This window comes from Chelmon rostratus, chromosome 1 (genome assembly GCF_017976325.1).
Source record: "Chelmon rostratus isolate fCheRos1 chromosome 1, fCheRos1.pri, whole genome shotgun sequence".
In the NCBI taxonomy this organism is placed as follows: domain Eukaryota; kingdom Metazoa; phylum Chordata; class Actinopteri; order Chaetodontiformes; family Chaetodontidae; genus Chelmon; species Chelmon rostratus.
In genome coordinates this window covers 24,805,935-24,830,328 of record NC_055658.1, presented here as the reverse complement: position 1 = coordinate 24,830,328, position 24,394 = coordinate 24,805,935, and the positions used below count along the sequence as shown (strand labels likewise).

Below are 24,394 nucleotides of genomic sequence, written 5' to 3'. Positions count from 1 at the left end.
GATTTCATACTTACTAATACATATTAGGATTGTTGACTGTATCTGCTGACCAGTAGTATTCAGATTGTCCATTAAAGGATAACTTTCGTTTTTTACAACCTGGACTTTATTTGTAGCATTAAATACGACCATTTAGACACCCAGACAACTTTGGTGGCATTTGGAGTTGTTTTGAAGAAATTAGCCCCAGAGGAGCGGCGCGTATATCCGTATAATGCGAGTAATTGGGGCACCCGTGCGTAGCCTCTATAAACGCATAATCTGCGGCGAAACTCGTTCATATTCCAATATTTTGTTATGATATGCTGGCGCTATTCCCCTCTGAGCCCGTGGTGGCATGTTATCAACATCCAGTGTCTCTAGACAACTACTTCTGAAACCAGCCACAACACGGCTAACTCTGCGGCGGTCGGCTAGTCTAGCTGTAGTTTGCGACTGTTATTTTTCACAAAATGGATGAATATTTTTCCGACTCTGAGGTGGTGGACGATGACTTTGTTTACGAAGGACGTCCTTGCCGTTTTGAGCCAGAGTACAGTTATTGACCTGAAACCATCTGAGAAGTTCAGAGGGGAACTGTTAACAACTCATAGACATCTGAAAAGTAACAAGGAGCCACGACTGCACATTGCTTTTTTCTGTCAACATAAATATCTGCACATTGTAAATTTCATTGAATATATTATAATATATTTATAATATATTTATTTATATTTTGGCACAAAAGTCTTTTGGGTTTTTATTTATTTATTTATTTATTTTTTTTTTTGGGGGGGGGTGTCTTGTTTTGTCCTTGTTAAACTGTATGTCCTTTTTTCTTATGTAAGTACAATGAGTTCAATGTTTAAACCGGAGTCAATTTCCTTGTATGTACACACATACTCAGCCAACAAAGCTAATTCTGATTCTGATTCGTCAGGGGGTCACAGGCCAAAAAGGTTGGGGACCACTGTTTTAACTCCAACAGTGTGTTGTATTTTTATTTTTTTTTTTTAATCCAAGATTTATTATTTTTATTTTATAAGCCTATTACAAAAAGTAACTAGAGGCTAGCTTTACCTGTTCAATATTAGCTAAATGATGTGGAGTAGAAGTATAAAGTAGAGGAGTATCAGAGAATCAGCAGGACTTAACATGCAGAAACTCTACAGCTTCGACCCACTTCTTCTTCTTCACTACGTCCCTTCTCATTCAAGAGAAAACAAGGTCTGCAACTCTCATTAAAACTGAGCTGCTGGCTGCAAATTGCAAACAAAAAACACAAAAACATTTCAATAACTCCATTTCAATTCCAAAGTTTTAACAAATGAATAAAGTTGCAGGCGCTTCATTGTCTTTTTGCAGAGCTGCACTGTCATCACTGTACTGAAGTGGCTGAAATGTTCTGACAATATTCATTATATTTACATATTGTGTGACTTTTTCACTTAGATATTCTGCTTTTGCCACAGAATACCAGCAGCAGAGCATTCAGACCGTCACCAAGTGGTCCAAGTGAAACCCAGCAGCGGCTCTTTAAGATAAAGATATGTTTTACTTCCTTTAAATGAATTAATGCACAAAAATAGATTCATTTTTTAAAGTTTTAATGAAAAACAATGACAAATTAAAAAGTAATAATTTCATTACAATTCACTAATTGTTCTAATATAACTATGTTCAGTTAGAAAGGATTTTGATTGATCCAACATTTAATAATGTTTGATTTGTTTAATAAAATCTCAATATGAACAAACTGATTTTAAAGTGCAGCTCTGATGTGAATGTGAACTATGAACCTTGGAAAATAAGAGCATCATCAGGTAAAACAGATGATTTGCTTCCATCTAGTGGTTTGGTCCAGAACCTCAGATTATACAACAGAGCAAGAAACCTGAATGAACGACTTGACCTTATCTCATCCTGTAAACAACTGCAAAAGTGAACTTTAAATATGTGCAGTTGTAAAAATGATTGTTCCAAAAATCAAACATTAATTTCTATCTAGTTTTTGGACATATAGGAGAAGAGAAGAAGCTTTTCAAAGACTCAGAGATTTCATGCTGTTTGCTCGGTTGTCTTCTTGAGGTGACGCTGCAGCAGGTACACAAACACGCCAAAATTCACAAAAAACTGGATTAAGCCTATACAGGAAATGCCGTAGTTCACATACAGGAAGCCGCCCACTGTCGGCCCGACTGTGCGAAGCAGGGATTGGACAGATGCACACAGTCCCAGCATTGTGCCTGTGTACAAAGAGAGTTCAACAAACACCGGGATTAATATCTGCATTTTGAAATTATATTTTAAATGTTCATTTTAGGCTTATGAATCTGATATGAACCGTGTCTGTAGGTTTCAGGTTTCAGTCTTTTGTGCTGTTTGATTTGGTTTTGATGCAGTGACAGATTGTAGTTTTGCTCCTTTTGTTTAAAGTATCTGCAATCAGATGCAGCCACACATCATGTGATTGAAATGCAGCTTTGTAAAGTTCAAGCCTGTGAAGGAGCGCCAGCTATCTTTTGGCGATTTTCTAATTGTGTGCTGTGGGAGCACAGAAGCATGATGACTTCACCTGTGTCAGAGGATGGGACGCTCTTGGTGAGCATGCTGTCTGTGATGACACTAAACACGCTGAGAGAGAACATCATCGGGACGACGGTGAGGCAGAACTGGAACACATTCTGCATGTAAGCCTGCGGAAAGAAAGAGACATCAAAATAAAAGTATTTGAGCAGGGGGTGCAACTAAAGATCACTTTCATTATTGGGTATGAATGAGCAATGTCAGTCAGTCCACCAGTCAATATCTCACAACTGTCGGATTGACTGTTCTATCGGTGCAGACATCATCGTCAGGTACTTTGAGCAATTGTTGTCATTTTTGCATCCCCGTGTATGCAGAGAAAACATTCACATTAAAAAATATCTGTATACGTGTGGTCAAGGCCTACCGCTTATTAACAAATGCTAACAGGCTATCACGCTTAGCTAAGATGGTGAACATTGTAAATATAATACCTGTTTAACAGTATCAGTATGTTAGCACTGTCACTGTAAGCATGTTAGCATGCTGATGATAGCATTCAGCTCACAGCACAGCCTCACAGAGCTTTAGGTCATGACTTAAATCAATGAAAAATCATCTATAAATTTTCTGTCGATCAACTAATTGAAAACAAGTAATTATTTTAGCTCTAATCTGAGCTGCAACACACACTGTGCTGCAACTTTTGACACACTGACATTCAGATACAGCTGAACAAGAACAAAGTAAAAGTAGCAAAAAACAAAAACAAAGTCAGTCTTGTATAGGATGAGTTTTATCAAGCTGTTTTTTGGAGATCCATTTCAGCACTTTAAATACTTGCTTTGTGTGTTTTTGTGTGTACCTGACATAGTCCCACCAGAGCAGAAACTCCGATGGACAGAAGCAGCAACGAGTTGTCAGAGTACCTCGCTGTGAGCCGCCCGATCACTCCCCCCTGAACAACCTGAACAAACATCCAGGTTTTAATCACCTCGTCTGCTGCAGTGCGGAACACATGAAGCACTGATCACAGTCAGCTTGTCTTGCATTTAAATCTGCATAACACTTACCATTTGGACTATGCCAAAATAAGCCATGAGATAGCCATTCTGTTCAGGCCGCAGTTTAAAGAATTCCAACGCAATGATGGAGAACATCACCTGGAAAATACCTTCGGAGAGAGAAGAAAGAGTTTTAGTGCGTCCGTAAAATGTTCAAAGTTGTTTAAATGTGACTCTACTGAACCTCGACTTTGCAGATCGTTATTACCTACGTTATTTTTTTTACATACCAGGCAGATCTTTGCGAGTGGCCTCCCAACACAAAGTCTTAAATAATCAACTGTGCAGTGAAGACATGTCTTCAGTCCAGAAAAATGGGAGGCCACCACGCACATCAGGCCTTTATAAACAGCAACATTGACTGTTGATTGTCCATATTGTGCAACGGAGAAATTATGGGAAAAAATAAAAAATATATATGTAATTCACACAACATGTTTTCTGTTACACAGCAAGAAAGATATCAACACTCTTTCTTTATGTATAAAAAAAATACAGGACAGAAAGCAATAAGTGAACCACAGAAACCTCATGTAAACTCTCACCTGAGGGCAAACCTGCAACTATCTTCACGACAAACGTCTGCACCACACCTGGAAACTTCATCAGTCTTGTGATCTCTCCCATATTGAATACTGATTTGTTTTTGTTCTCACCTACAGCGAATTGAAAGAGAAAAGGTAAAATTGATGTACAAACACATGCACAAATAATGCCAGCTAAATGCTTTCATCCTGTTTTTAACAAATCGGAAATCAAAGGGACGACATTTATACTTCATATTTTTTTATTTCATAATCCTCCCTATCTTTAGATTCATTTGTCAGAATAATGTCAGTTGTCTGTAGACTGGTTAGAATGGGCAGATCAATAGGCAGACACTCACACTGACTACCAGCCAGACAGCAGCCAGAGACTCTTTCCTGATGTCTCATTCTTTTCTTACTGACAAACATAAATCGGTCTCGTCCTGCACCTTTGCTTGTTACAGGAGCACCGAACCAAACATTCACCGGGGAAAAGTGCTTGCAGGCTAGATAGCTGGTCAGCTGCAGCACATTAAAACGGTATGTAAAGGGCCATCCACACAAGACGTGATAACTACAACAACGGCCATTACAATGAGCATCTACATTAATAAACGCAGTAAAGTTTTTTTTAAAACCTGAAGAAAAGATGAGTCTCTCCAGTGTCATCTGCCATGTTGAACATGATGCGCTGTAAATTTGGATAGATTGTGATTGGCTTTCAGTGTTTCTTTATGTTTTATAGTTTTTTTTTATAGTTATTGTTTTTGGTGTAGACGGCCCTTTAATGTACCTGCAAATGTCACTTTGGTCTGCTTATGTCTGCTGCTGCTGTTTGACTAACTCTTCAGTCCCAAAGACAGTTTTTTCTTCATTTTAAAACAAAAAAAAAACCATTTTGAATACAAAAAGAGATGATTGAATGTGATTTCAGTTGAACTTTAACCTATGCCCGAGTGCCATAAGTCTGAACATCAGCATTTAGAAGATGATAGAAGGCGAAGTGTCTCTTACTGTCTGCGTTGGTTCTTGAAGCTTGAACTTTGGTATTTTTTGGGATGAACTTTAAAACCAACAGTAAACTGAAGGCACTCCCCACAGCACCAAAACATGCAGTAAATGTCTCCCTGGGAAATACAAAGTGAAAGCAATCTTAGGTGACATTTCAGGTTTACTATAGCTATCGTATATATAAATATTAGAATTCAACACACACATAAAAATCACTTAAAGACGTAAAACTTGAAATCAGTTAACAAAGAGTTGCTAATTCATGCACCCAACGGACATGGAGCAACATTAGCATTCACTTGGAGTCTTGCTTGTGGTGACCCAACACATTTAAGTCCAACATTTACTCCTTTTTAGCTCTTAACATCACAGAGTTGTAAAATCTAGCTATAGCCCACCATATGTTTAGTTTGGGGAACTGGACTCATTCTCCACCACCCAACGCAAAACACACAGCTATGCACATACAGCGACACTCACCCATAACGCGTGTTCAGATGGCCACCCAACGTGGAGCCAGCTATCATACCAAAGCCAAAACACAGACCTAGTTTGGATAAAGCATCTGCCCGATGTTCAGGTTCTGAAAGGTCTGCGACGACCATCTGACACGCTGCAGACAGGAGAGGGATGTAAAAATACTTTCAGGATAGTCAATAAAAACATAATTGGGATCAAAGGGTATTTGATCATAGAGTTTAGGTCATACAGTAGAGCAGCGCAGAGGGGTGAAACTTCTATCTACTAACTATCTTACATATTTCAAGGTTACTGCGTGAGAACTTGAGACAAATACTGCTTATTTATCAGCCGTATGCAGTTAAAATGTCAGTGACTGCAGTGTGTAAATGTGAATGTTGATTGTTTCTGGATTGATCAAGATACACAACCACTGAACACTTCTCAGTAGCAGAGGAGAGATTCTTGAATGCCCCATCTTTGATATTTCGCCACACTTAACGACAGACTATGGATCGCAATGTAAAATTGAGTATAAAGTGGGGATGTCCTTATTACTGATTGTCTGCTGACACTGAATCCCAATTGATATTTTTCTCCATTCAGAATTACATTAGACTTTCTTTTTATTCTCCTTTATTCCTAGCATGGTGTGGAAGATGGCTTCTGGGCTGCATATAATTCCACTACTACTACTAATAATAATAATATAAAAAAAAATGTTATAGACAGCACTTTTCAAAACAGATGATGCAAACTGCTTCACAAGACAATAACAGCAAAATTTAAGCTTTGCTGGACATTGAGCAGCACTAAAATGATCAATTACAACATGGTAGTAAAATAGTAAAAGATGATCAGAGCAAATATGTACAGTATATACATAAAGGAACATAAAGACACACGCACACACACACGGTCGTGTACATATGGAAATATACACAATTTGTCCGTTCACATACTTTTCCATAGACGCACATAGTTAATGTATACACACAGACACATTAGAAAAATGTCATCCTACAAATGAGTTTTTAAATGTTTATTAAACATGTAAAAAATGGCAAATTCTTCATTTGCATGCTTATTTGATATAATGCCATATTACGCTGTAAAAATAACATGAGATTTCAAGACTAAATTCAAAATGATGCAAGAAAAAACTTCTAATATTTCAAGAAAAAAGTTGTAATATTTTGAGAATATTCTTTAAAAAATCTGTCATATTTCTAGAATTTTTTAAAATCATTTTTTCTCATAATATCATTACAGTGTGACTCAACATCTCCGCTGTTTTTGGCCCTAATACTTATACTACTATACTAATACTTTCTATTAGTATTACTGAAGGAAAAGAGGAATAAATAAATACCAATGAATGACTAATATATACCAAATAACAATCTAGTTTGAAGTTTAAAATGCTCAGCCGAGTGAGGAGGGGTGAAGATGAGTGGTGCTCACCAGACAGCACATGCATGAAGACTGTGGGGAGTTTGTGGATGAACAGCATGGCAGGATGTTCTGCTATGGCCAGCAGCAGAAAGAAAACAACTGTTGCTGAACACGCCAGAGACAAAGCCACTCGTGCTCCGAAGAGATCTGCAAACCTGCCAGCAACAAAACCCAGAAACCACAAGATTTCTTCCAGACAAAAACAGTGTGGGTCGCTCATATTGGCTAACACAGCAGCTTCTGTGATACGTGAAGAAAACCTGAATGCACCTCTGTAAAAGTGGCCGCGACAGCCTTACCTTCCAAATAGAGGACCCCCAAACAGCTGGATTACACCAACCGTGGTTTGCAAATAACCAAACCACAAGGTGTCGAAGCCAAGTTTCTTTGCCAAATACTATGGAGAGACATAATGAGAATACATTGGTATCAATATATGTAGTAATAGAGCTACTTTAGTTTGACAGCGTATGTAAATCTATGCATGCGACATTCACTTGTGTGACTCAGGAGTATTATGCCAAACTTGAGTGTGAAGAACCTGTTCAAAGAAGCACATTACGCAACAATGTAGGATCTAAGTTTATTGTAATTTGGAGTAGTTAGTGATAAGAGTGTGTTTCTCCTTTCACAGTTTGAAAGTCAGCACAAGATGATGTCTTCACATTTATTTTGTCCAGCCAACAGACTAAAACTAAAGAAAATCAGACTATAAAAAAGCAGAAAAGCAGTAAATTCTCACGTTTAAGAAAATCAAAAGCAACAAAGGTTTGGCATTTTTGCTCGAAAAGTGACTGAAATGATTAACTGATTGTCAAGAGTTTACTGTTGATGAGCACATCAGCTTGCAGTGATCAGTCCAAAGGTAACAGAGGTCAGAACAGTTTGCAAAAGTCAAACTTGAAACAATATATCACCTGAATTTGTCCAATAATTCCAGTCACTTTAAAAAAAACTTATTTTCATTATTCCCAAATGCACTTAATAGACCAGTGTAGATTTGTGTAGTAGTACACAGCCCACTGTGTCCCTCTCATAAATACTTAATGCTTAAAGCAACTGTTAAATCTCCTTGAGTACCACTTAGAAGTACTTGAGTGGTAATTCAGTATTTCCTTTTTACATGACTAAGGATCCACTACATTTCAGAGGGAAAGATCTTTTTGCTCTACTACATTGTTGTTGTTTTGCTTGTTAATGACACCACGAAACACCACTCTGAATTTGACTTAATGTCTTCAGGAGAGCTGCAGAGCACCTCTGCTAAACAAAAAGATAAATAAAGAGATTGTCTGTGGCATCATATAATGTCAGGAAGTGATGAAAAATCTCATCGAAGTCTTCAAATCCGAAGTCAAAATCCCAAAGATATTAAATTTAGTATCAAAAAGACTTCACAAATATTCACATTTGTGAAGCCAAAGCCCCAAATGTTTGGGATAGCTTCAAAGACGCCTTACATGATTCATTGATTATTACAACTGTTGGATTGATTTTTGTGGGTATCGACTAATTGATTAATCAACTAATCATTTCAGATGTAATGTAAAGTAGGTACAATAAGCTCCACCAAAGGCAAATACATATTCATTCATTGGTTCTGATAAAAAGCATCAATAAAGTCGTCATCAGTGGCAATGATCAGACAAACCTGACTCAACTCTCACTTTAAGTACACTTCGCAGATAATACATATGTACACTTAATGAAGTACACTTTTGACTGCAGAACTTTTACTTGTAATTAAGTACTATCACTATGCACTATTAAAGGATCTGACTTACAGTGTGGGTGCTGCTTTTAATTAATGTACTCACAGCACACACCGCTAATCTTAGTGTATCGTGTAGTGGACATGAAAACTCTTGGTCATAATGAATGACACAGGCCCTCATCGTTACTATTATGAACTACACCGGTAATTAAACGCATCTCCAGCGTTAATTCGCTTCACTACACGCGCTTCTTGGTGCGTTTTCACATTCACGGCAGGCACGGAAATCTCGGATTCCTCCTGAAGTGACAGACATACTTACAGGTGTAACAGAAAACTGCAAAAACATCCATGTAATATCCAAAGCACCGATGAGGTAGACGACGTAAATAATTTGGGTCCTCTTTCGTTGCTCTGCACTGTTAATCTGTGGGGAAACTGAAGCTCTGGAGGTTTCTTCGGTTGTTTCTGTTCTTCGATTCATTTTGCTTCTTGTAGAAAACCGTTCAGGACTTTAACGTTAATGTTACCTCACCGAACCGCAGCGACCTGACAGTTCGTGGGAATCAAACTGCGAAGAAAGGGAGGTGTCAATTGCCCAGGAAAATAACCTCTGACCGGGTGACCTCTCAGAGAAACTAGCTAAACTTACGTTAACTTGTACTTTGGAACCGAACAGAGGAGGCGGTAACGGAGGAAACGTTAAGTTAGCTAGCTACTTATTAAGAATTAAAATCCAAAATGGAAAAACAAAAGTGTTTGGTTGATGCATTATTCACTAGGATAGCTGTACCTGTCATTGATTTTAAGTTAAGTATAAGTTATTCCTGTAACATCACCGTAATTTACTTTACGAGCCGAGTGACGTTAACGTCTATCAAAGAAAATCACACCGGGAAGTTTTCTACAGTGATGCATTCAAGAACTCCTGCTAAGGTAGTACATTGCAGGTTTCAGGAGGTCCTTTAGTCCTCGCTCATTTGAATGATTATGGATGAAACTTTGGTTGAAAAAGTTCGCCCCTGCTGAGGTCAAAGTGCAAAGTTGCAATACCGCAGTGGAAAGTAGTCCATCACAATGACAAAAAAGAGTAGTTTTACAGAAATGTGATGGAATAAGTTTATTTAAAGTATCAAAAGTAATCAATATGCATCCTGCCAGTTTTAAATCTATCCCAAAATAAATTGTGAAAAGTTTTCCTGTGGCAATGTAGGACATGTTTTGTTAAATGTAAAATATTCACCTTTAAAGTCACCAGTAATTGCAGCTGTCAAATATTGTTGTAAAACTACAGTATCTTCCTCTGAAATGTATCTCAAAATTGTAGTTGCTTGATAAAAATAAACAAGTATGTGCTCAAAAGGAGGCCTAACAGTAGTGAACTGGATGGAAACCCTCATGCTTTGAGGATCACATACTGACCAGACTGAACAAACTCTCACTGCATTATGTCACTGAGCTGAAACAGGATTATATTCACCTATGATTTAATAAGCAAGGCAATCCATCATTAACACTCTATTTTCAATTTATTCAACATAAGAATAAGATTTTCTTTGCACAGTTGTAAATGTCTCTTGGGTTAAAACTCTGTGTAAGCAATCCAAGGTCTTTTAGGCATAACTCAGTCTCAAAATTAGCGCATGACCCAGTGCAGCAGTCCCTGTTCTTTTTTTTGTTTGTTTGTTTGTTTTTTGTCTTTCTTTGTTTTGCAAATATAAAGTTAAAACAAGCTTTCAGCAGTGTTACATGGGATTCTGCATTGACCTGGGTGTTATTGTAACCTTTAATTAGTGGCACTAAATGCTGTAGTATACCAAAGAAAACTATCACAGGGTATATCCCCAGAAAGACAGGTCAGATTTCACAAGGCAGTCTCTTAACGCCTCCTGTGGCAGAGGGGGCAATGCAAATATTCTGCTAATACTGAGACAGATGACAGTTTGTTCCAGTATATAACATCTGGACCCAAAGACTACTACTACTTTTTAAATACATTTCCTGATAATGCTTTTCAATGCAGACTTTCTTCTTGTAGCAGACTATTTTTATAACATGGTATTAGTAAGTTTAAATAAGAAAATGATCTGAATACTTCACACTGTTTTTATGTCTTAAATATGTCTTTAAAACAAAACGTTTTACGACTTTTATTCTTATTAAGGTGCCTATCGGCGCTTTAGGTGTCTTATTTTGAAGTCCGTGAGCGACCTCCTCCCGGAAGTTTGTCCCATCATCTGGTCGGTAGCCACTCTGTAGTGTGAGGGGTTGGCGGAGTATCAGATGAGGACTTCGGTTCATCATTTTGAGTAAAATTTCCTATTTGTATGGCATGTAGATATCAGAAAACACAGCGAGACAATGCACATCCTCACCCCTCATGTTTACTGGGCTCAGCGCCACGGAGAGATTTATCTTCGGGTGGAACTGAGCGATGCAAAGGTAGGACAGTCCAAAACATCCTGCAGGCTGCTTTCAGCCTTAACTTACAAAGACTTGTCGGTTACTGCTCATATAATGGGTTGAAACGTCTCTAAACTTTATTTCTTTAATGATGTGTATGTAGCTAGCTAGCTAAGCTAATGTGTTCTCTGCTGTCGCGATAGCATCATTTATAGCAGATGCAGTTAGCCTAACTGTTAGCTAAGTGATGGTGTGCAGTTACAAGGTGGCTAAATTGACCTCCAGCGTTAATTTGTGAAGGCCAAAACAAAGAGAACAACCTAAATTATTACACATTGGTTCCGTGTTCAGAAAAGTATATGTTCATGTTTTTCTGCCGCTTAAATAACACGATTTAACGGACGTTTTAATGTGTGTCGCCGGGCTCAAATAATGCAAACGGTTTTGTAAAGGGTGTAAAGAAACTTGTCGAAATTAACGCTACGAAACAACACTAAGCGCCTCAATGATTTCTCAAGCAGCTAATGGAGAATGACAGCTGAACGTGACAGCTCCAGTATGACTTCCATGTTCGCATTCAGCCGTTATCAGCTCGACAACTTCACTTGTGCTGATCCATAACTCAATACATGGAAGAGCTCAGCTCTGTAAAGCATTAATATGTTGATGATTTGTGTCAGCCGGTCAAAACCTCTATTAAGAACTGTGTGGATTTTGGGTGGCTTTTGTCTTCACTTCATCACTGAGCCTGTCACTGATTAATTTCTTTCTGCTGTCTGTGTGTTTGCATCAGAAATACAGGCTCTTCTTCTTTCCAGGTTCACTCGTCCTCGACCTGCATCTGTTAGACAAGTGTCTTATAAAAGATGCATGACTTTTAATGGTTGTTCTGGATCTTGTTAAGCCTGTTTGGAGGGGGGCTTAATGATAACTGAAACGGCCTGAGAGAAGAACACCTGTCATGTCACACACGTTCATTTGAATAGGTTTTATTTCAGGGCTGTTGTATTAGGCTGCATTACTCTCAGCTAGGTGTACCTAATAAACTGGCTACTGTTTTTAAAGGATAAGTCTGTTGATATTCTATATATTTCCAATATTGTCTGTGTAGCCAAAGCCTGACATATCATAATCATCTGTTTCATAGAGCTCCATTGTTGTCTATAAACCTACATACACAGTCCTGCTGCTGTAAAGTACAGAGCATCAGTGTGTATTAATCCACCACTGAACAGTCCCCAAGAAATGCACTATTTTCTCCTAAATGAGTAACGTTTGCTAAAAGCTACAGTAACCAGCTTTTAAAACATTAGTATAGTATAGTTAGAGTATAACTATACATGTGTGACCTGTTTTTAAAGATTTGTATCTTCAGTAGGAACCAGTGGGCTTGGGGTTGAGTGAAACAGACACAGTATGGAAGTCTATGAGTACTGAGAGACAACACATTGTTGTCTTTGGTCTTATCATGGGGTCTGTTGACAATAAGACACATATAGAACATCATCAGACTTGTCCTTTAATTTCCACCTCATAGTTTTGTCCATTGCGTGCGCCGCTGTCGGCCTGGTTTTCATGGCTGCCGTTGTGTTTTTCAGAATCTCGACATCAGCCTGCAAGAAAACAACACACTTCACTTCAGAGGTTGGTATTTACAAACCAGATCCAAGAAAAAGTTTGAACTCTGAGCGAACATGAATAAAACAGAATCTGAACTTTTTTGACATAAACTTAACTGAAAACAGCACAAAGACAATATGTTAAACGTTTGACCTCATCAGCTTCATTGATTTTTGTATATATCTGCTCATTCTGAATCTGATGCAGCAACATTTTTTAAACAAGTTGGGACAGGAGCAACAAAAGACTGGGAAAGTTGTGGAATGCTCCAGAAAAACCTGTTTGGATCATTCCACATGTAAACAGGTTCATCGGTAACAGGTGATAGCATCATGAACAGGTGTGAAAGGAGCATCCTGGAAAGGCTCAGTCTCAAGTTCAGCTAAGCTCACAAGCGAGGATGGAGCGAGGTTCACCACTTTGTGAACACATGACTGTATAAAAGAGATTAATACATGGACTCAGGAACACTTCAGAAAACTGTTGTCAGTAAACTCAGCTTGTTTGCAAGTGATTGATTCTGTTTTTATTTGTGTTTTACACAGCGTCCCAACTTTTTTGGAATCAGGACTGTACATTGGTTCATAAGATAAGATAGAACTTATCCCAGTGGTAATTGTGCAGCAGTTGCAGTACAAAGAAGGAAAGAGTGGTTAGAAGTGGTTGAAATTATAAACATACATTTAAGAGAAAAAAAACTCTGATGAACGGCTCAAGAGAAGTGGCTCAGTTGTATAATAACAATTTTGAAGTGAAGCTTAACTGCAAAATATTCTACAAATCTTCACTTTATTAATGGGATCTGTTATGGCAGCAATGCATGAAATACAATGTAAAGTCTAATATTTTTGTAATGTAAGAATATAATCTTATTATTGTTCCGCAGCACAGGGCCATGGAGCTAAAGGAGATAACGAATACGAGTTCAGTTTGGAGTTTCTGGAAACTGTCAGACCTGAGGTATTCATCTTTATTCATCCATTACTAATTAATGGTGAAATTGATTGTTACGTTGAAATTTATTGTTTTCGCTTCATTTTAATGTGATTGACATTTTTGAGAAAAGCTATAAATCAAATAGCACAGTGCAGAAGGGCAGTTATTCAGTCTGTTTATTTTCCTACCATGTCTTGTATTTGACACACTTTTTATTATCTTCTATCTTCATGTAAGTTGTAGTGGCTTGAGTTGGTATGACAGTTGTAAATGTCAGACCCTGCTCAGCCCACACCTTCCAAAATGACTAAAGGACAACTGGAAATGAAAGTTTAAAAGATAATAATTGCATTTCATAAAAGAATGCAATAAAGATTTACCATATTATTTGTCTAGTTTTAAACATATTCTGCCAATACAAGCTTAAACTTCCAGAACACCTTATATGATTTTTTCCTGCTGTTCAGATGAAAGATTCCCAGTTTTATCATAACTGGAGTACATGAAGAACTGCAGGGTAATGCGTCATGGTGCTGATTGAGCCAGTGTTTCAGCTAGAAATGACTGCCGTCATGTCAAAGTGAAGGCTGATTGAAAAACGCCTCCCTGCTGAAGTGAGGCTTGATTAGCTGGTACTCCACGGCCTGGGATATTCAGTCATTATTATCAGTGAATTTAGAGCTGCAGGTTTTTATTCCACCCTGAACTAAAATGCATTTAGATGCAGTTTGCAGTTCTGTGACCTTTAACCAGGCAAGGTTGTTGACCGTCAGCAGCAAATGCTGACAGTATTTATCACAATCTTCTTGAGTGAAGGATACAGAGGAACACACTGCACACAGCTGCTCACATTATTTTATTGCCTTTATTTTTTGTCTCTGTTGAGAAACCATACATAATTTTCTAATACTGTGTTATCAGCTCAACCACAGGTCCACCCAGCGTCAGGTGGACATCAAGATCAAGAAGCAGGAGGAGCGCTGGTGGGACCGGCTGACGCTGCAGGAGAAGAAGCCTCTGTTTTTGGCTCCTGACTTCGACCGCTGGCTGGATGAGTCTGACGCCGAGATGGAGCTGCAAGCTAAGGTAGGAAATTGAAAAAGGCAAAATGACTGCAAAATGTCATCTTTGTGGGAGCGAACAGGTTTGTTGTTGTAGTATATATAGTATATATTGTTGGTGCAGCCAAGAAAAAAACAGGTGTGTGTAAAGCTTTTTTTAGCCACAGGTTCTCCTCATGCTTAGCCTTGCAAAACCGTCCCACAAAACTTTGCATCACTCATTGTGGTCTGGAAAAGTTCAACCTGGATCAGGAGTAGTTTCAAATAAGCTGCCTAACATTTCACCTTTACTAGGATATTAGTGTGAACGTCTCCTACACATGACTTAGCAAAGTCTCCTGTTACAGCTTTATAACTGGGCTGTCACAATTTTAAAACTGGAAAAAAATTTCAACTATTACTGGGATCCTGTGTACGTGTTCATAAATGATCCAGTAAAACCTGTTTTTGAATAAAACAGAGATGAGAAGAGCAACAAAAGTTTTGTTACCAAGGCTGCCAAGGCTCTGTTTTTGGTTCTTGATTGTTTGGTTTCAATGTTGTAGTTTTTGCCTCCTCAGATTTTCTTGATTGAAAACTAAAAGAGTCTTTATCTGTTCGGTCCTACAAACGTGATGCTGTAGACAATTACATTTTCTTAGATTTTACTGCATGACGTCAATACAGCTTCTGTTGTGCTTTTCTGTTTCAAGCAAACAATCAAGTAAAAAACAGCACTTTATAATGTGTTGCTGTTTACACTGTGTTGATATCACAAATTTTTATTTTATTACATTTATGAATTTAGAGTCTTGTTTAGTTTGTGAATGTACTCCTGATAAAAAAGTGAGTGTTTCTGACTCAAATAAAACAGGTGAGTCAGCTGCTCTGGAGCTGATGGGAGATTTCAGAGATCCTAATTCATATTTGCGATATTAAAACAAGTGAAGACAGCAGCAAATAAAAAAAAAACAATGTACAACATGCCTGGTGTTTGCAAAGTGGGATTGTGATGGCGGGATTTCTTTCAGGAGGAGGAGAAGATCAACAGGATCAGCGTGGAGTCAAGAGTTCGTAAAGACCGTGAGTCGCGCTTAACTCGTCACCTGCAAACATCAAAAACTCACACTAATGTTTCTAATTGGAGCTTTGTCATTAATGTCGTCTTAGACTTTTATTATCCTGTTGAAGGAGCTTTAGCAGCAGTTGTTCACTTGAGCTCTTCTGTTTCCTCAGCGTACCTCGGCCTGAAGAAAGGCTACCTGTTTATGTACAACCTGGTGCAGTTCCTTGGATTCTCCTGGATCTTTGTCAACATGACTGTTCGCCTCTTCATTCTTGGTCAAGGTTTGTTCAAAAAATTAACAACCGGTCAGTCTATGAGGTAAAGGACAAGTCATCCGCCACAAGAAGACAAAGTAGCCTACAAAGAATCATTTTGGCCGTAATTTCTATCAGTCATGGTAGCATCGTGCTCACCAAGTGTGTTGCTGAGATGTGGGAAAAGTCCGAAGGCACAGTCAGACAATCAGACAGGTTTAACCAACACTTTAAACCACCTTACTGGAAGGTAAATCTTAAAGTGAGCACGCAACTACGGGACATGTGGTAGGTCAGAGTTGAAGCAGGGAGGTCTGTCTGTGAACTATGATGTTTACAACATGAAGTGTGGGTAATAATTGTTCTGATCACGTTTGTTTGCTCTTCCAAATGAGTTTGGCTATCCTGCCGGTTTTGTTTACAACCTGTCTGATCAGCTGACTGCTCGTCTTTCTTTCCCTGTCTGACTTATTTTTATGTGGCCAGATCTTAGCTATTAAAAAAAATCCAGGGTGAGAGAACAAATGGACAAAACTCTGCAGAGAAGAACCTCAATAATGACAATAGTTAGTTCTCATTTTAAGCTATTTAGGGCCATTAGTGTGGTTTTGTGTTTCAATCTTCATCTTCCTGCCAAACATTTTCAAATACGTACTGAACGTTTTAGGACTGATTTCCAGGCAGCTGCTATTGAAACCTGCCAGAGGTAGTCAAACACAGTTTATATATAGTCACCCTATTGTCAGTGACATTATTCTTGTGCTTTGTTCAGTACATCACACAAATCAGCAAAGTGAAAACAAAGACACTCGACATGAAAAAGTTGAGTAAAAGCAGAATTGGCAGACTGCAAAGGGAGGAACCAAATAAAGATAAAAACAGGAATAAAACAAACAATTACGCTTGTTAATAGCTTTTGAATTTTATGGACTAAATAAATCATTTTTGGGTGAGTGTCTATGCAACACAAAAGCAGAAAAGAGGCAAACACAATTAGCACCGCTGAGCAGTGAAATAAAACAAACAGGAGGTCCAGAACACGCAGTAAGAGAGGTCTTTGTTTTTGTTTATGAGGAGCTATTCACAGATGAGCTCATTTGAATAGAAACAGGAACACAGCAGGGATTTGTTTTGCAAATGATCATGAGTATTATGGATCGTGGCTCATGCAACATGCTGTTTAATTATGTCTGTTTGTTTCTCTCGCCCTCCACAGATTCGTTCTATGATACCTTCCACACCACGGCCGACATGATGTATTTCTGTCAGATGATGGCCGTGCTCGAGGTTATTAATCCCCTCCTGGGTCTGGTTAAGACTGGATTTTTTCCTGCTATGATACAGGTAATCATCAGGGGAGGCGGTCACTTCTCATTTTAACATGATTTTAATCCTGAAGACGTTTTGCCATTTACTGCAAATAGTGAAAGAATGAGAAAATATGAAATTATATACAGTATAATTAAAAAGGCAGCCAGTGGAATATTCACACATACACTATTTGGCCATTTTCATTTATGTTTTACAGTGTCCCAACTTTTTTGGAATGGGGGTTAAAGGAGTGCAATGCTTAATTGGTGGAGTGCTCTCTCCACCTGCTCCACCTGCTATGTCTGTGGGCACCATAATGCTTATGTGTGGTTATATTTTTGAGGTGGTGCACATCAGCTCCAGCAGAGCCTGCAACAAAGCTGCAGCGATGATGTGCCGAGGCTAATGCATAAACTTTGCTTACGCTGCTTTTAGGTGGCTAAAATAATAAGACTCATTGAAAAACAGTCTTCCTCTACTGGGCTCCGAGCTGAACTTAGAACTTGAGGAGTCATGGTTCTTATGCTGCTGTGTGATGTTGCAGGTGGCCGGCAGGAACGTCATTCTGTTCGTCATCTTCGGCAGTCTGGAAGAGATGCAGAACAAACCTGTCGTCTTCTTCGTGTTCTACCTGTGGAGCACCATCGAGATCTTCAGGTGCGCTCGCGTCGCCTTCCCCGTCTCTCTGGTTAACATGAGTTGTGGCCTGCTGTAACATCAGCTCTTCCTCCTCTACATCAGGTACCCCTTCTACATGCTGGCCTGCATCGGCACAGATTGGAAGCTGTTAACGTGGCTGAGATACAGCCTCTGGATCCCTCTGTACCCGCTGGGGGTTGTGGCTGAAGGTTAGTGACTAGTTTGTAACGTGTTAGTGAGAAAATGGCGGCATAAACAAATGTGCTGCTGACAGTGTGTGGTTGTGTTTCCAGCGGTGGCTGTGATCCAATCCCTGCCCATCTTTGATGAGACTCGTCTGTTCAGCTTCCCCCTCCCGGCAGTGCTGGGAAACTCTTTAAGCTTCTCCTACTCTCTGCAGATCTACCTGGTCCTCATGTTTCTGGGTAAGACGTCCACTAACACACCTCCTCTCTGACACCCGCAGGCCTTCCATTGGTTCAACTGTGCAAATACATGTCCAAAGAGTGTGTGTAAATGCCATTATCTGCTCCAATGAAAATCAAGCTTTTAGACTTGTTAACATGTCCATAGGATGTTTTTTATAAGCTACAAGACAGGTCTGGAGCAAAAGTTAACAGCATGGCTGCTTCCTGTTTGAGTGTGTGCAGTGTGGCCATATTAGCACTTGTCGTGTAGCGTACTGTAGCTGGCAGAAGAGAAAACAAGCAGAGGTTTGTGTGTTTGATGAGCAGCATCAAATGTGAGCAGGTATGCTGGAGCTGCAGGTGAACAGGCGGGGGTGGGTGGAGAGAGCGGTGGTGATTGTTTGCATATTCATACATCTATGCATACTAACATAGTTACAGTTAAGCCATTTTGAGGCAGGGAGGGATTTTTTCATGGAAAACTAAATATGTTTTTAGGGCTTTAATCGATGCCAGGAGAGGAACTTTGAATGAAATTCAGACTGAACCAAAGCTAAATTACCTAAAGATGTTGATCTGTGATAATTGTGAAGACTTGGACTTTATGTCCACAGGAATCTGCCATGTCTGTTTTATTTTAGCTGTTACAGTACAACTGTTTTAAGTGCACACTGATAAGAGGAATCAAATGAGACATGGCGTTCACTGTGATCGATTAACAAACCCAAGCAAACGTGGGTATGCTGCTTAGGTTTAGTTAAAGCTGAGTAAATAGTAAAGTCTGACTGTTCGAGACAGCAGGGAATTCATTCCCCTGAGCAACGTTTGTGGAGGAATTAATGAATTACTTGAGGCATCTTTAGAGAAGTCGCTGCAAACAGAGCGTTTTGTGTTTTAGTCAGCAGTGAGTTTGTGCAGCAAACTGACGCCAACAGTACTCCGTCAGCTTCATACTGACAGAAGTTCCCTCTTCTTCACAGGACTCTTCATCAATTTCCGACACCTGTACAAGCAGAGGAGGAGGCGATACCGCTTGAAGAAAAGGAAAGTCCACTAAATGATCACCACCTTTATTTTACACAGCCTCTGAACTGCTGTCCACTTAGAGATAAAGCAGCTGTTTCCTTTTCCTCTAATTGCCTTTTCTCATCTTCCTCCACACACACACACACACACACACACACACACACACACACCAGGGGCCAGATGTATAAATGATATGTGGACATGAAAAAGAGCTGTAACCTTATAATAAAACATTGTTTAGGTTGTTTGCCAGTTTCACTCGTCATGTTAAGAGTTTGCTGTCCACACAGCGATCTGTAAACTGTCACTCAGAGGCGTATTTGTAAAGTTAATTTTAATTTCCTTATGTTTAATACTGATTGAGATATCACCACGACGATGGTTTACGGGCACATGTGATGAATTAGTGGAACGGATGCTATAAATAGCCACAGCCATGCACACTGACAGCTGTTCTGGTGACGAGGGGCCTCGCTAGTGAAACACTGAAACACTTCTTCATCATCTTCTTTGTTCATTATCTAATGATTGGTGGAGCAGGTGAATTGATATGCAAACAGTGTTTAAGGTCATTTCTCCGTCCATTTATGGTTAACTGTGTGACAGGAAATGAAGCTTGTGCACACTCCCACAGCTTATGAAACACGATGCTCTGCATATTTCTGTCGTTGTGCACACACAACTGTACTTTTAGTCATGAATCCACAGAGTTCTATGCATCTGGCCTCTGCTGTTGGCGTGCAGGTCACCTTATTCCTCCACTGGGTGAACTGTTAACCTTCTCCAGACCAAATCCTGTCAATCAGTACCAGCTCGAAGACTCACTGTCTAACGGACGTCACCTGGAAACACTGTACAGGTTGATCCAGTGATTTATTACGCAAACATGTACATCCTCTTAAGATTTTGTCATATTTATTAAGACTTCTGTCTGTGTTTGCAGTCGCTGTCTGAGGTTTTCTTATTTCTGATTAGTTCTGTTAAAATCAGTGATATTTGTTGATTTTCTTGCTTGCTGGGGAAACAAGAGAATGGTTTTAGTTTATAAATGTGCACTGTAGGAGTTATTTGTTTTAGAGTTGGAAATATAAAAGTTACATGTGGTCTAGGAAAACAATTCCTGTTGCAACAGGTCCACCATTTTCTCTGTATTTATATCTGTCACATTATTTATAGGATGAAGGTCATGAACATGTTTCACAGCTTCTACACAGTCACATTTATTAACCTTACATTTCTGTTACAGTGCTGTTGATGCATGCTAATGCAAAGCCAACACAGCTTTGATACTATCGCACATGTGGTGTGTTCGAGGAGGCTTCTGGGTGAAGCTAGTTCATACAGTCATCCCCCTGATACCATGTTTACTCATTTTCTTCTGGGTTTTACTGTCTGAAAAGCCTGTAAACATATTTGCCAGAAGACTGAACTCTCGAATGTCTGAACGTCCTTAAAAGCACCAGGAGAGTTTGAAAATTGTTCTTCTTTGCAGCTGCATGAAAATTCTGCAAGTTTTGTCTCTGCAAGTAGATTTTGAACTTGTTCATTGTCGGAAAATCAGTCAGAAGAGTCAAGTTTACACCAGTTGCAAGTCGATAAGCTAAAACTCCACTTTTATGGTTCTTGAATCAGTAGTGAAATGATCTCAGATGCCTTTGCATGAAAACACTGTGGCGCTGAACTATTAACTGTCGGTTTTAAATGTAAGTTTTCAGTCTCTTCAACAGTGCATTTCTTACACCGGTGGATGAAGCCTTCAACCATTCACTGCTTTGAGTATTAACAACGTCATGCAAATTACCGCTCTTTTTCTGACACGACATCCTTCCTACTGGATTACACACACGCTTGTGTTTATACCTCATGACCTGAAAATGTTTTTTGTCCTATGAACTTGTAATTCTGCAAGAAGGACATGGTTCAAAATGATGCGATGTAACACGTGAGAGACCCTGTTTAAAATATACGAAATGAGTCTGTGGTGCTTTACAGACAGGAGGAAGTGTCAGGACAGGAATAGAGGGTGAAGACAAAGGACTTAGATAGAAAATAGATGATCTTTTTTAACTTGGAACATGCCTTTAGCTTACCAATACTGTAATTTTTGCTCTACAGAGTACATTTCTGCCAGTTCAGGACTGACTGCACCTCCAGAGTCCAGTTGTCTCTGGATAAAGTGATCACTCGCTGTTTTAAAGTTCATGTGTGTAGAATTTAAGAATGCACAACTTTGGTGGCCCCAAGTGGTCGTATTGGAAAACAGCAAAGCGTGGCGCTCTGACCTGCAGACGCTGAGTTGAATAGACAGAAAGCGACAGAAAGATCAGCAGAGGTCACCCATAAAGACACTATGGCAGCACACGTAATTGATTTGAATCTGGTGTGTTCAGCAGGTGTCAGCTGATGCGAGTTACATGACGTGGTGCTCTGACGTGCTTAGTGTGTGTTGTTCTGCAGACTGCAGTTTCTGCAGAGTAATGCAACAATAGATTACAGACAGTGGTGGAAAGTAACTAAGTAGATTTTAGCAATGCATCCATCTGACTTCTTCAGTCCTGATACAGACACCTGAGCTTTGAGTATCGGCCCACACCGAGCACTGATCTGATACCAGTGTTTGATTAATAAGCTGTGTGCCTCACTGGGTGGAACAGACTCGGATCTGTCTTTTATCTGCAGGGCAAACAAATCTGTACTGAATAGTTATTTATTAAAAGATTGGTATGATGAGGATTTTAGCTGTAGTCTTTCAGATGAGCAACTGACTCTAAATGTTATTCGGGGAAGTCTTGTGGCTAAATGGGCAGATTTAACTTGAACTTTGCTTTCAGGAGTTAAACTGGGGATCCTTGATTTGATGGTTTTGTTTCATTTGGAGCCCGAGTGTCCCGACTGAACCGTCCCTGATGTGAAGATAATAGAGAGTTTTGGCAGCGTTAAACGAAGGAAGTCGTTACTGTACTCGTACTCGTGGTCTGAAATATTCAAGATTCATCAGTGAAAAAAATGAGGAAACGTTAAATGTCCTGATGAGCTGTTTGCTCTCATCATTTCTTCCACTGACTGAACGGGAGTCTTTGTCCTTTCCCATCTGTTCACCTTTGAGCCTTTTCTTTATTCCTTCTGTGTTTATTTGTGTTTACTGAAGTTGTTGCTTTTGATTTGTTTGTTTCTGATTAACTTGTATTTTGGGAAGGGTGTGCAGTGGACGTACAGCTTGATATTGTATTTCAAAAGTGCTTCGGTGGGCAAATTCAGACTAATGCTGCGTTCGATTGTCACAAGTGTAGTCTCCTGACCGAAATAAACATCAGAGTTCCTACAGTGAAGGCGCTGTGTTTTTTGTGTGTTAATGAGACGTTTTACAGAGGAGATGCAGACTTCAGACATGGGGGTAGGACAGGGGTCTGTTTGGTTTGCATCTTAACCAGCAGGCCTCCTGAACGCTTCAGCAGATATTAATTTGACCAGATTGTGACCTGTTGCTTCTCAGTGTGATTGTTAGCATGAAATACTTTCAGATGTATCAGCCTGCTGATAGTCTAACATGAGTTGGTGTCTGCAGCTTTAGTTTCTGGTTTTAGGGAGTAGAAGAAGAACCATGCACTTCAGATAAAGGAGGGTGCAGCATCACACTCATAAATCTGATGCAATCGTTTCATTTCACATTCTGCAGACATTTCAACCAAACCTCATGTTTTCAGAGCATCGGTAGGAAGCTTTTTCTTACCGAGAGATGTTCTGGGATGTTTCAGAGAAGACTTCACATCTTTTCAGGTCTGTCAGGTGCTCATAATGACCTTCAATCTGCTCATGAAGAGATGCCTTCCTAGTATCCCTCTGATGTAACAGACGGTGGACAAAATCCACAGAATGTGAAATGTGGAATTATATATTACAAGTAAAATTCTTGCATTGAAAATGTTACTTAAGTCAAAGTATAGGTATTTAAAAGAAGTACTAAAAGTATTGAGTGCAGTAAAATGTCCCCTGTGAGTGTTTTACTGTTATATCCGATCTCAGATTATTATGACTCAGTCATTCATGTAAAAGCAGGATTTTACTGTTGAAACTGGTTGAGGTTAATTTTCAAATATTTTGTATCAGACTGCATGATGATTGCAATGATTCTTTTCATTCTGAATGAATCTGCTGATTATTTTCTGCATTAATCGACTGATTGTTTGGTTTGTAAAAACTCCAACAAAAAACCTCAAGATCATTAAAAGTAACTTGAAATATTTAAGAGAAAAAGCAGCAAATCGTCACATTTGGGAAATGGGTTCACTGACACATCATTTCAGCTGTACTTTAACATGTTCATGTGTTAAAGTACACATGAACATGTGTACTTTACTCAAGTGCAATGCAAGTACTCCAAATTTGTACTTAATTACAGTACTTGAGTAAATTTTCTTAGTTATATTCCAATAGTCTTATTCCAGTAGTCTTCTGAGTCTGACTTAAATAAAGTGAGTGTCCTCACAGATTTGGTGATTACAGGAAGTAAAACCTGTTTCAGAGCTCCAGACTTGGTTTCAGATGAATTTTGATTAGATTAATTTTGCACAGTGGAAAAACTACATGTTGGATTCATCTTGTGCTTCATTCAGCTTTTAAAGAAATGTTAGAATTAAAAAAAGCATCACTGTAATAAATGAAACCTGGATGCAGATTGTTGTGTTTTCACACTGAATCCTTCTGCATGAGAAAGTGACAATTAAGGCAACTGTGTTATGTTTCTATTCTGTGTTATTTAATGCAAAACCACCTGTGGAGAGAGTTTAGGAAAAAATAATCAATGAACTCAAATTTAATTGTCTTTATTTCACGTCCAAATTGGGTTTTGATGTCCAGGTAAGCGGTTCACATTTATTTCTCTGCTATTCTAGTTTTCTGAATTAATATTCGTTCACATCACTTCACAGTTGTCACAGTGTGATGTCACTGATTGGTT

The 24,394-nt window shown here is 39.1% G+C and overlaps 2 protein-coding genes across 2 annotated transcripts; one reads left to right on the top strand and one right to left on the bottom strand.

The window, feature by feature from the left end:
* Positions 1-1,674: 1,674 nt before the first annotated feature.
* Positions 1,675-9,608, bottom strand: slc22a18 (solute carrier family 22 member 18). Its single transcript, XM_041940515.1, has 10 exons — positions 9,058-9,608; positions 7,321-7,418; positions 7,031-7,176; positions 5,588-5,720; positions 5,111-5,223; positions 4,115-4,225; positions 3,579-3,679; positions 3,371-3,472; positions 2,555-2,675; positions 1,675-2,225 (listed from the first exon to the last, which is right to left on the bottom strand). The coding sequence occupies exons 1-10, from the start codon at positions 9,217-9,219 to the stop codon at positions 2,038-2,040; spliced, it is 1,275 nt and encodes a 424-aa protein (XP_041796449.1). The 5' UTR covers positions 9,220-9,608; the 3' UTR covers positions 1,675-2,037.
* A 1,385-nt stretch (positions 9,609-10,993) lies between these two features.
* On the top strand, positions 10,994-19,607 carry LOC121627730 (very-long-chain (3R)-3-hydroxyacyl-CoA dehydratase-like). The gene is made up of 11 exons (XM_041966758.1): positions 10,994-11,177; positions 12,737-12,782; positions 13,645-13,718; positions 14,616-14,780; positions 15,766-15,817; positions 15,971-16,081; positions 17,271-17,398; positions 17,910-18,022; positions 18,107-18,213; positions 18,298-18,429; positions 19,392-19,607. The coding sequence occupies exons 1-11, from the start codon at positions 11,097-11,099 to the stop codon at positions 19,466-19,468; spliced, it is 1,086 nt and encodes a 361-aa protein (XP_041822692.1). The 5' UTR covers positions 10,994-11,096; the 3' UTR covers positions 19,469-19,607.
* Positions 19,608-24,394: the final 4,787 nt, after the last annotated feature.

What these genes read in the sequence shown, in the direction of transcription:
- slc22a18 (XM_041940515.1), bottom strand. Translation starts at nt 9,219, where the DNA reads ATGAATCGAAGAACAGAAACAACCGAAGAAACCTCCAGAGCTTCAGTT. An exon ending in TGCAGTTTTCTGTTACACCT is followed by an intron (nt 7,419 to 9,057) that starts GTAAGTATGTCT and finishes GTCTCTCCATAG; the next exon opens with TATTTGGCAAAGAAACTTGG. An exon ending in CGTCCCATCCTCTGACACAG is followed by an intron (nt 2,226 to 2,554) that starts GTGAAGTCATCA and finishes CTTTGTACACAG; the next exon opens with GCACAATGCTGGGACTGTGT.
- LOC121627730 (XM_041966758.1), top strand. Translation starts at nt 11,097, where the DNA reads ATGCACATCCTCACCCCTCATGTTTACTGGGCTCAGCGCCACGGAGAG. An exon ending in TGGAACTGAGCGATGCAAAG is followed by an intron (nt 11,178 to 12,736) that starts GTAGGACAGTCC and finishes TGTGTTTTTCAG; the next exon opens with AATCTCGACATCAGCCTGCA. An exon ending in CAACACACTTCACTTCAGAG is followed by an intron (nt 12,783 to 13,644) that starts GTTGGTATTTAC and finishes ATTGTTCCGCAG; the next exon opens with CACAGGGCCATGGAGCTAAA.